Source organism: Myxocyprinus asiaticus, chromosome 13 (genome assembly GCF_019703515.2).
Source record: "Myxocyprinus asiaticus isolate MX2 ecotype Aquarium Trade chromosome 13, UBuf_Myxa_2, whole genome shotgun sequence".
Taxonomy (NCBI): domain Eukaryota; kingdom Metazoa; phylum Chordata; class Actinopteri; order Cypriniformes; family Catostomidae; genus Myxocyprinus; species Myxocyprinus asiaticus.
The window spans coordinates 46,539,363-46,551,989 of record NC_059356.1 but is presented as its reverse complement, the minus strand read 5'-3'; the positions used below and the strand labels follow the sequence as shown (position 1 = coordinate 46,551,989).

The 12,627-nt window shown below is 38.5% G+C and overlaps 1 protein-coding gene and 1 pseudogene across 1 annotated transcript; one reads left to right on the top strand and one right to left on the bottom strand.

Moving 5' to 3' along the window:
* The window catches only part of LOC127451003 (uncharacterized), a 33,182-nt pseudogene extending 28,011 nt beyond the window's left edge, over positions 1-5,171 (bottom strand).
* Positions 5,172-6,207: 1,036 nt separating this feature from the next.
* Positions 6,208-7,812, top strand: LOC127451002 (general transcription factor II-I repeat domain-containing protein 2-like). Its single transcript, XM_051715481.1, has one exon. The coding sequence runs from the start codon at positions 6,208-6,210 to the stop codon at positions 7,810-7,812; it is 1,605 nt and encodes a 534-aa protein (XP_051571441.1).
* Positions 7,813-12,627: the final 4,815 nt, after the last annotated feature.

Below are 12,627 nucleotides of genomic sequence, written 5' to 3'. Positions count from 1 at the left end.
GAAAAAGTGCAATGTATGTATTGTATTAATCAAAGACTGAATAGAGTGGAACAGAATAGGGTTACCATTACTTTATGATACTGCATACCAAAACACTCCTTGTAGTCACCAACAGACAAAACTGAAAAGCACTTGTGAAAATCACAAGCCCCAATCTGTTTTCTTTTGAGGAAGAACCAATCACTGGTCATTGGCAAAGTTTGCAAGAAGTGGCACCTAATTTTATCTTCTAATATTTAGAATTTTATTTTTGAGGCAGTTAGTAGCAATTAAACCAGATACTAGAAAACTAGAGTTCTGCAATACTATTTTCTTGTTTATGAACAGCTGACAATGCTGTGTCATGCAGTTCATTGGCAATAGTTTAGTGTTTCCTTTAGGATTTTCTTCAAAACTGACTGTATTTTCTTGGATCAGGACCGTTTGATTGCACACAGTTTATGTGAGGATGGGTTCAAAGTGATTCCAACTATCCCTTTGAGATCCAGCTCATCTTCAGACACTCCAGGAGAAGGAGTGAAGCAGAAGTGCTGAAGGAGGGAGGTGAAGAACAGGAAGAGCTCCATCCTGGCCAAACTCTCTCCTACACACACTCTGCGCCCTGAAAGAGTAACCATATACTGTATGTGTGATATACTGTATATTTAAATATTTATTTCTTCACAATATGTGTGGTGCTGAGATTTGACTGTACCTGCAGAAAAGGGTAAGAATGCGTCTTTCTTAACAAACTGGCCTTTCTCATCAAGGAAGTGTTCTGGGTAAAAGCTGTGCGGTTTCTCCCATTCACTTTCATCCTTTAATACAGATGTCAGCAGAGGAAAAACAGATGTACCCTTGAAAACAGAGAAAAGACCAAATTACAATGAATGTGCATTTCTTCCTTCAATTATGTTCAATTATTTATTCTTTTTGACTGACCTTCTTGATGAAGTATCCATTGAAATGAACATCACAGCTGGTCGTATGGGGGAGACTCATGGGTACTATGTTGGCCAGTCTCTGGGTTTCATGGATCACAGCATCTGTATATGGTAATTTCTTCCTGTCATCTACAACTGGTTGACGTCCACCAATCACTCTGTCAATCTCCTCCTGAACCCGATCTGCACACAAATACAGCACATCAGTGTTCCTTTAGACTCCGGTGAATTCAGCTGAAGAAAACATCCATATAAACATTGAAGCATGGAGACAAAAATCTTTACAATATTGTGTTTTTACCCTGTATATGAGGGTATTTGGCCATAATCATCAGACCCCAGCGCAGAGTTGTGCCCGTGGTGTCAGTACCAGCCACAAAGAGATTCAACACTGTCATTAGAAGATTCTCCTGATGGAAGTATGAGTCCTTCTTGCCCAATTGCTGACAAATACAAATCCACAAGATAGATATTTATCCTTTTTACCAAAATAATTAGAAAAAGAGTCAACAATTCCAAAACTAAGAAATGTCTAAGAAATGTAAGCGTAAGCGTAGTTCTAGAAGGAAGACTCATAGCGGTACATCGTCACACCATTATCTACTTAGCACCTTAGCCAATCATATACTAGCCCTCACTTTAAAAGTCTGCTAACAGCCTGTCACTTTGTTGTTTCTGTGTGCCAGCATGGCAACCTAAACCTCCCCACCACCACCAGTTGAGTTCTGCTATGGTGGTAGGCTCCTCACCCCTGCCTCCTATCACCAGCAGAAATTAACGGATCAGACAGGGTGTATGCAGAACAGACTGTTAATACATGTGTTTCATCATTATTTCATCAAACAAATATCATGTCAATTTCAGTTAAATTTAGAAGTCTTTCTGATAGAACATGCATTCTACAACAAGAAAAAAATAAATAAAAATGGAGACATTGCTCATTTGATAATTTTAATGGAACTTAAACCTTTAAAAGAGGAAGTAGAAAGTAGAACCAGCCTTTTAAACTACATCTTGAATCTGTGTACTTTCACTATTTGTTTAGTTGAGCATATAGAAAGCATTGTAATCAATAACGGATCAATTCAACCATTGTTGTAGATTATGTATGTTGTGTCACAGCACATAATGAAATATAAGACTGAATATTACCTTATCTCTTGTGCTCTTAAACAACCGGACATCTCTATCATACAGTATATTAAACTAAAAACAAGTGTGATGTGGTAGCTGTTTGGGGTGGTTTGCAAGCAATTGATTATTTTCTACTTTCCCTAGTATTTCTAGTTGTTTCAGTAAAGAGCATCATCAAATACTGCAACATGGTGATTTCTGTACCTCATCGCTCTGTTTGCGAATGAGAAAGGAGTCGACGAACCCTCTTCGGTCGTGTGGATTTAGAGTCTCTAGTAGCCCACTGATCAACTCTGTCACCTCTGCTTTCTGTTTCAGTACATTTCTTAGGATAATCCTTTTACTGTTCAGGAACGGGCCCAACCATGGAAATATGCTGTAAAGCTACACATTTATAGACAGGATAAAAAGACTGAATGAGAGCTTTTATCCAGAGATGCCTATAAAATCTTTGTCAGAACTTTGGTTGATATATAAATCATACATACCGTCAAAGAAGCTGATCCACCAACCCGAACATTCTCATTTGCCCTGTCAACCATTTCTTTGAATTGAGAATCCGTGTATTCAAATCTGCTGCCATACACAATAGCTGAGATGATGTTTGATACAGCGTAGTTCACAGGCTTTGTTGTGTCAAAGGGTTTCCCTGAATAGAATACAAGACAAACTATCTCTCTCAACAGATCTTAAAAAGCATAGCACAATTGGATGCTGCAGGTGGTACCTTTAAACTTCTCAAATTCTTCTTTCAAATACTGAATTTCCTCTATGATTTTCTCTTCACTTCCTCTCTTGCCCATCCCAAAGTCCCGCAGGTTAGTGAGAGCGAAGCGTCTCATCTCTTTCCAGTTCTCCCCATTAGAAAAGAGGATCCCTGATCAAAAGAGAACAATGTGATCATGACTCTGGACTACACACCCCAGCAAAAAAGCACTCATTTAATGATTGATTATTTATTCATATTTCACACAGACATTAACCTTTAGACCCTTGTGGATTTATGCCATGTCAGTATGTTGATAAGCTTTTACCAAAGCAAACTCATTGCATCATGACAGAAAATATAAGGGTATATTTGAGAAATGTTATAAAATGTAGCTTAAACATAAATATTAAGGTTACAAGCCTTTTAAGATGCACAAAACATTGCAAGTTATTACATTTTGATTGGACTAGGAACCTTTCAAACCCTCCCCAATCAATGGGGCAAATTTCATAACTCTTTACCAAACAGTAGAGTTTTATGGGCAGCAGTGGACTACAAACAGTGGAAGTGGAATAATAAGCCAAAAACTAACAAACACAATAACTTGCCTACAGTATTGATGCTTGTGTTTGGTCCCGTTATAAATTATATACAGTATGATTGCTCAATACACATACACTGGCGGCAAAATGTTTGGAATAATGTACAGATTTTGCTGTTTCGTAAGGAAGTTGGTACTTTAATTCACCAAAGTGGCATTCAACTGATCACAAAGTATAGTCTGGACATTACTGATGTAAAAAACAGCACCATCACTATTTGAAAAAAGTCATTTTTGATCAAATCTAGACAGGCCCCATATCCAGCAGCCATCACTCCAACACCTTATCCTTGAGTAATCATGCTAAATTGCTAATTTGGTACTAGAAAATAATTTGCCATTATATCAAACACAGCTGAAAGCTATTTGGTTCATTAAATGAAGCTTAACATTGTCTTTGTTTTTGAGTTGCCACAGTATGCAATAGACTGGCATGTCTTAAGGTCAATATTAGGTCAAAAATGGCAAAAAAGAAACAGCTTTCTCTAGAAACTCGTCAGTCAAACATTGTTTTGAGGAATGAAGGCTATACAATGCTTGAAATTGCCAAAAAAATGAAAATTTCATACAAAGGTGTACACTACAGTCTTCAAAGACAAAGGACAACTGGCTTAAACAAGAAAAGAAAGAGATGTGGAAGGCCCAGATACAAATAAACAAGAGGATAAGTACATCAGAGTCTCTAGTTTGAGAAATAGATGCCTCACATGTCCTCAGCTGACAGCTTCATTGAATTCTACCCGCTCAACACCAGTTTCATGTACAACAGTAAAGAGAAGGCTCAGGGGTGCAGGCCTTATGGGAAGAATTGCAAAGCAAAAGCCACTTTTGAAACAGAAAAACAAAAAGAAAAGGTTAGAGTGGGCAAAGAAACACAGACATTGGACAAAGATAAGATAAAATTGGAAAAGAGTGTTATGGATCTTAACCCCATTGAGTTTTTGTGGGATCAGCTAGACTGTAAGGTGTGACAAGACAGTCACATCTATGGCAAGTGCTACAGGAAGTGTGGGGTGAAATGTCACCTGAGTATCTGGACAAACTGACAGCTAGAATGCCAAGGATCTGCAAAGCTGTCAATGCTGCACATGGAGGATTTTTTGATGATACATTTTTGAAGTAGTTTAAGAAGTTCTAAAAAAAAAATTCAAATTATAATAGTAATTTTTCACGTTATTAATGTCCTGACTATACATTGTGATCAGCTGAATGCCACTTTGGTGAATAAAAGTACCAATTTCTTTCCATAAGAGCAAAATCTGTACATTATTCCAAACTTTTGGCCGCCAGTGTACCTGTTTTAAGAATGTACAGACAGAATTCAGTGTTCTTACCATGTTCGTCGTTAAGTATTCTGAAGCCAGGTGTAATATCTCGGTCCCCAAACTCTTCTGCATAGTTCACAAGGGCTTCTTTAACTGTTTTGTACCCAGCTAGAACCACAACTTTTTTAGGACCGAAAAACACTTGAAACACATTTCCGTAGGTTTTGGACAGCTGGAGGAAACAGAGTAAGACATTTGCAAATTCCAAAAATGCTTATTAATATTATTGTATAAATGTCAAGCTCTTACCTCACAAAGGGTATCAAAAGGTCTTTCAAGGTCAAGTGTCAGCAGGTTTCCCAGCAGTGGCAGTGGTTTAGGTCCTGGTGGGTCTTTACCTTCTTTCTGAGGTTTGGAGCTAGTGGAAAGCAGATATAAAACCAGAATCAACAGCAAAGTGCCCAGTAATGTTCCTATGCTGGAAAACTGCAGAAGTGCCTCCACAACAGCCATTTTACAATCTGCACATTTGCCTTCAGTCCAAACGTTTATAGTAGTTACATAAGGGAGGGCCCTCATGTGATTCCAGGAGGAGTTTTCCTTCAAACAAATAAACCATGAGAAGAGAGGACAGGAGGGGTGGCGTTGACATCCACATACTGTACATTGCATGATGATATCAGCCTGCAACTTAATATTTCAAAGCAATATCGTCACAGCTTGTCATTCTCACTCGAGAGCACAAGAGCCAAATAGAATGATGACAAAAAGTGATTTTACTTTCAGAAATAGTGATGAAATTGCTCTTAACAACCTTTTTACAAGTTGATGTTCTTTTAAAGGTGCAGTCATTTTTTCCTCGTTAAAAAAAGTTTTATTCCTAAAGAAATAAATAGTAATATTTAAATATAAGTATAAAAGCTTAACCACTCTCATTAGATGAAGATTACAGTTATATCTGTAACATTATAAAAGCTGTTGTATTCTACATGGAGAGGGTCTCCTCATGAGGGCAGCCATGTTAGGATCACATGATCTGAATACTACATGCTTAATCTCAGTAACAACCCTGATATTTGACACTTTCACTAATGGTTTAAAGCAGGGGTCCCCAAACTGCGGCCCGCCCCCACATTTGGATTGGCCCTCTGAACAATGCCAGAGACATATTTTGTAATTATAAAATGCAATTTTAAATATATGTTTTACTTATATCATGTATGTATTTGATAATAACGGTTGGCTTTAAAACTAAAATTTCCCTTAGTTATTAACGTAGCCTAATTATTTGTAAAATTCACCTACCAACAGAATGGTACGTTCAACATAACGTGCCATCGCGATCGAACAGGTGACGCGCGAGCCAGCGAGAAAATTCAAAGAGACGACAAAATGGTGAAACGGTTGGGAAAGAGAAAGGTTGATTCAGAATGCAGGGTATTTAACCAAAATTGGACAAGTGATTATTTTTTTTGTTTCATCTGTCAAGAAACAGTGTCTTTGTTCAAAGAATACAATCTGCGCTGACACTATGAAACCCGCCACAGAGAAAAGTATGCAAGCTTGCAAGGCCAAATGAGAGCAGACAAAGTGTTGAAGCTAAAAAGTGTACTATCAGCTCAGCAGAATACGTTTGTACGCCAAACCCAGTTGAACCAGTCATTCGTTCGAGCTAGCTTTCAGGTAGCTAAACTGATTGCAACCAGCGGTAGGCCATTCAGTGATGGGGAGTTCGTCAAGAAATGTATGAATGCTGTTGTGGAGGAGGTGTGCCCCGATAAAAAAGATGTCTTAAATGCGGTGAGTCTGTCCGCAAGTACAATCACCAGACGAATTGAAGAAATGGGGGATAATGTATGTGCCCAGCTGCAGGAGAAAGTGAAAGAATTTGAATTTTTTGCATTAGCACTGGATGAGAGCAATGACGTGCAGGGCACGGCACAGCTGCTAATTTTTCTTCGCGGCGTTAGCTCAAACTTTGAAGTGGCCGAGGAGCTGGCAGCCCTACAAAGTCTAAAAGGCACTACGACAGGGGAGGATATTTTTGGTAAAGTGTGCCAAACGATGGGAGAGCTGGGTCTAGACTGGTCTAAGCTGGCCAGCATCACTACCGACGGGGCTCATAGCATGGTTGGCGCGTCGAGGGGGCTTATAGGACGCATGAATAGAGAAATGGAGGAAAGGGGTCTCAGCCCCCCGTTACAAGTCCACTGCCTGATTCACCAGCAAGCACTCTGCTGCAAAGTTTTGAAGTGGGAATCAGTCATGAAGGTGGTGGAGTCATGTATAAACTTCATCAAAGCAAATGGACTTAAACACCGGCAGTTCCAAGCCTTTCTCGCTGAGCTAGAGTCTGCTCACAGAGATGTGCTTTACCATACTGAAGTCCGATGGTTAAGCCGAGGCAGAGTTATGAGGCGTTTTTACGAGCTGCTACCCGAAATCAACGCCTTTCTTCTGACAAAGGGCAAAACTGTCCCAGAACTGATCGACGCAGAATGGAAATGGGACCTTGCCTTTTTAACAGATGTGACAGAAATGTTGAATGGCCTCAACTTGCAGCTCCAAGACAAGGGGAAACTAATATGTGACATGTATTCCCACATAAAAGCATTTGAGGTGAAACTAGCACTGCTTGTGGGACAAGTGCAAAAGCAAGACTTCACTCATCTCCCCGTTACCCAAAGTCTCTCAGCTGAGAAACCAGTGGCTCCATTCCCAGCTGAAAAGTCCGTGGAAGCGCTGGAAATGCTGAAGGCGGAGTTTGACATGCGGTTCCATGAGCTACACGTCCACGCTGAAGTAATCCGCCTTTTCCAGAACCCCTTCGCTTCCGACATTGACGAAGCCTTGCCTTCTTATCAGTTTGAGTTGGCTGAGTTACAGAACTGTGATGTTCTGCAAGACGCATTTAAGCCCAACGGTCTCACTGAATTCTATGCTGCCCTCCCAAATGAGACATACCCAAACATCAAAAGGCGTGCAATGAAGATGTCCACACTTTTTGGCAGCATGTATATCTGTGAGCAAACCTTTTCATGCATGAAACTGATGAAAACTCCGATGAGATCAAGACTCAATGATGAACATTTGCATCAATCTTTGAGACTGGCTGTGACAGGAATGGAACCTGACATTGGACTTCTCACCAGCCAGAAGCAAGCCCACAGTTCACACTAATTAATATGCATAAGTAAATGTTTTGATTTTGAATCAGCCTCCGTGCCTCTGATAAGCACGTCATTTTAAGATGGTGCACCACTAGTGTAACTTTGTTTTCATATTGCACAAGCTGCAGCAGTTCCGTTCTGTGTAACAGAAACACTCGGTTTAGCGGAACATTTACGATTAATTAACCGTGACGTTTTAAAGCGCAGTTAATCGCGAAACCAGTTAATCGCTGCATCCCTAGCCCCCCATTAAAGAAAGGAAAAATTATGTGGCCCTCGCAGAAAAAAGTTTGGGGACCCCTGGTTAAAGTAATCATGGCTGACTATGAATAGTACATTTCTACAATGGCACTGGTTACTGAAAACAATTGCTTTTGAATAATGCTGCATCCAGGCTACTAGGTGTCCAAGATGACACAAACAAAAACATTACTGAATGCACCTTTGAGTCCCTGAGGAAGCTGACATTCTTTTTTCTTTTTCTTTTTTACCTGACACTGCATTTAAAAAATGCTGCGCTAAAATATGTTTTAGCACATTTCATGGTTTAGGAGTGTGGGTTCCTGGTAATCACAAATGTCTTAAAGGATTAGTTCATCCAAAATTCTCTCATAATTTACTCACACCATCCCACATGTGTATGACTTTCTTTCTTCTTCAGAACACAAATGAAGATTTTTAGAAGAATATTTCAGCTCTGTAGTTCCACAAAATGCAAGTGAATGGGTGCCACTTTATTTTATTTTATTTTTTATTTTTTATTATGTATTTTTTAATAATAACTGTTTTTTGGTTTTCAACAACAAATGCAAAATAACACTTATAAAAATAAAAAAATAAAATGACAACCTACCAACCCACTCACCCACCCCAGGTAGTGCACATACTACATAAGACAACAGTGTTTGGCATAACACAGAATTAATATAATTTCCAATTGGGGTCCATTTAACAGTGTTCTAATGTTTCTTTGAGTGAATCTGACAGCGTAGAAAGAAAGGGGGACCAAATTTGTGTAAAAATAGCTACATTTCCCTTTAGCAAGGCACTTATTCCCTCAAATGGGAGCATTTTGAAAATCCCCTCATACCATAGGCGAATTGAAGGAGGCTTACTGTAGCTTTGATCCAATTTATTAAAATGCATTTTTGGCCAATAAATAGCAGCTTTTGAGCAAGACAGATGTCACGTGGAGCCAGAGTCAACATGCTATGTGTCAAACCTAGAATGCCTCATATTTGGCTGGTTTGAATACATCAACTGCGGCTCCATCTTGAAATGGTGAACAAGGAGAGCTGTTTGAATCGGTTTGAATGCAAGTGAGTGAGTGGAGGAGATGCCTCAGACCGAGCTCCTTGCTCAGACCACTGCATAATCTCCTTTTATGTCAAAAAAGTACAGCAGTTCTTAGAAACAGCTGCTAATAAGGGATCTACATATTAATATCTACACTGTAAAAAAAAACAATCCTGTTAAATTTACAGTAAAACACTGGCAGCTGTGGTTACCAGAAATTCATCATCAAAAATAAACATTTACAGGATGTAATTTTGATGCCTGTATATTTTATGGTGCATTACTTTTGTTTATATAATTAAATGATAAACTTGATACATTAGTCTTCTGAAACTGTAAAAAACTGCTTTTCAATTTTAGATGTATTGTTAATCATGGTAGTAATTACAGAAGGGCACATGATGACATGAAGTTCATCAATAGTGGCTCTTCCTGAAGCAATGACTAATAAACATGTAGAGACAGCGCTCAGCGTCACTCACACAAACACAATCAGGGTAACACTTGTGGAATTAAAATAATGAAATAAACTACATCAATTATAACACAGAACACCCCAAAGTGCATAACTGATATTAAAAATAAGAAGAAAAATAACTATTACCATAAAATATAATGAAATGTAATGGGTCACGCAGGGAATTCTGGGAACGCCCGATTATTGTTTTTACCGTAATTTTTACAAAGATTTACCGTAAAAAGTACATGTACTCTCTTGTTAAACGTAATATACATTTTTACTGTTAATTATAAGGGAAAATCATACTTTTTACTTCTAAAAATGATTATTTTTATGACATTTTACCATAAAACTACATGATTTGTCTTTAAATATATTTTTAAAAAATCCATATATTTAAGGGTAACTACCCGTTAACCAATTAACGTTTTTTTACTGTAGCATTTTTACCATTAAAATTACAAAAAATATGTTTACAGTGTATGCAGAGGAGGCTTACACGCTTACTGCGAGAGGCAGTTTGAACTCCACCCTCGTCAACGTACAGACGTCAAGCTGGCCAGAAGCAAACATTTTTAGTAAACAGTTTTAAAAATGTATCTATTTCTTACACACACCTAGTGTTTACCTTCAGAAGACATTAATTAGACCACTGGAATCGTATTGATTGTTGTTATGATGGCTATTCTTTTTGGATCTTCAATAATTTGGCATCCATTCACTTGCATTTTATGGACCTGCAGAGCTGAATTATTCTTCTAAAAATCTTCGTTTGTGTTCTGCTGAAGAAAGACATTCATACACACCTTTGATGTCATGAGGGAGAGTAAATTATGAGAGAATTTTCATTTTTGGGTGAACTATTCCCATAAGAACCTGTTTGTTCCAATGTTATTGCCTTGAACAACGAAAATATCTGCAAACAATATACAGCAGCAAATAACGTTCATGTTTGATCAGGGCAAAGGTTGTGATTTAATGAGTAAGTTTGGAGCCAGTGTTGTGCTGAAGCCGGCTGCTTGTACCTTTTAGAGCTCCTTGAGTCATACATGGAAAACACTGTTTGTAGCAGATGATAGTGAGCAGAGCGCTAATTCAATTTGTAGCGCAAAGCATATACAGACTGCATATTTATTTAATAATCACATTAGATCACGTAGCGACCTGCTTTTCTGGAAGTGAGTAGCTACCACAGAAACCCACAGAAATGGAATGTGTTTCAAAATAAAAGCTCAATTCAAATGGAATAACTATATCACCACTGTATAGTTATGTCATATTCACGGTAATACTATAACTACTATTACTAATAATATTAATAAAACAATGGAAATTGTATTATATTTAAGCAATATCTCACGTCTGTGAGATATCTCACGTCACGTCACGTCATTGCAGTTATTTGACATAAATAACTGCAATGTCGTATTTTGGATTCCGCTGTGAAGTTCATTATATTTTGTATTATTTGATACAAATAATACAATATAATGTTGAAAATTAAGTTTCAATTTGATTAAAGTTTTAATGAGTTAATTTATTTAGACACCATTTTGATGATAAAATTAAAATAAACTGTTAATAAGGAATTCAGAAAAAGGTATCGTTATTGGTATCGGTGAGTACTGAAAAGAAAGTATACCCTAGTATACCCTAGTAATTTATGAAGACTTTGATACTACTGTGTGGCAGTGGGGGCGTGGTCAAGCGTCCATCTGGAGAGAAAGCGGTAAGGGTGCATACACCTGAGCCAGATAATGATTAACACCTGTTTCCAATTGCAATGAGCTTGGGGAGAGTGGTATAAAAGGGACCACGCCAGCGGCAAGAGGAGAGAGATCTACCCATCTGAAACAGACTGTGTTAAGTCAAGCTAATGAGTGTGATGCTGAAAAGCGATTTTGAGTTTGTTTATTAAAAGTTACACCTTTGATTTGAGGTATCCAGTTCCCTGTGTCCTCCTTTCCCTCCCTGCGTGAAGTCTTTTACATACTGCAAAGATGAGTGTATAACATGGTGTCAGACAGGAGTAAATGAACAGAATACATGTCTAATATGAATGTGTAAATTGCTTTCGGCTGCAGACGGCACATGAATGAAGCAGCATATAAAACAACAGAGTCAAAATCAAATCCCTTTATTGTCACTCAACCATATACACAAGTGCAACAGTGGGTGAAAGTCTTGGGTGCTGTTCCAAGCAACATAGCAGTATAACAATTACAATAAACTGATTTACACATAACACAGTTTACACATCTGTTACACAACACAAGATACAATATACACCTAATAATATATAATATACAGTATACACAAAATAAGAAGACTGTATAAAAAAGAAAAAAAAAAAAAAATAATATATATATATATATATATATATATATATATATAATATACAGTATACACAAAATAAGAATACTGTATACAATAAAAATACAGTGTTATTAATAGATGTCCTGGAGGGAGGGAAGCTCACCTCCGATGATGTGTCTGGCAGTTCACACCACCCTTTGCAGTGCTTTGTGGTTGTGGGCGGTGCTGTTGCTGTACCAGGTGGTGATGCAGCCAGTCAGGATGTTCTCTACAGTGCTGGTGTAGAACCATGTGAGGATGTGGTGGTTCATTCCAAACTTCCTCAGCCATCTCAGGAAGAACAGGTGCTGGTGAACCTTCTTCACAATGGCCTCAGTGTGGATGGACCATGTGAGTTCCTCAGTGATGTGGACACCGAGGAACTTGAAGCTGCTGACTCTCTCCAACGGTGCTCCATTGATGGTGATGGGGCTGTGTTTTCTGTCTTTTCTCCTGAAGTCCACCTCAAGCTCCTTGGTCTTACTGACATTGAGGGAGAGGTTGTGCTCCTGACACCAGCGTGTCAGAGTGTGCAACTCCTCTCTGTAGGCTATTTCATCATTGTCAGTGAACAGATCTACCACCGCCATATCATCAGCAAACTTAATGATGGCACTGGAGCTGTGTGTTGCTACACAGTCATGTGTGTACAGGGAATACAGGAGTGGGCTGAGAACACAGCCCTGTGGGGCTCCAGTGTTGAGAGTCAGTGAT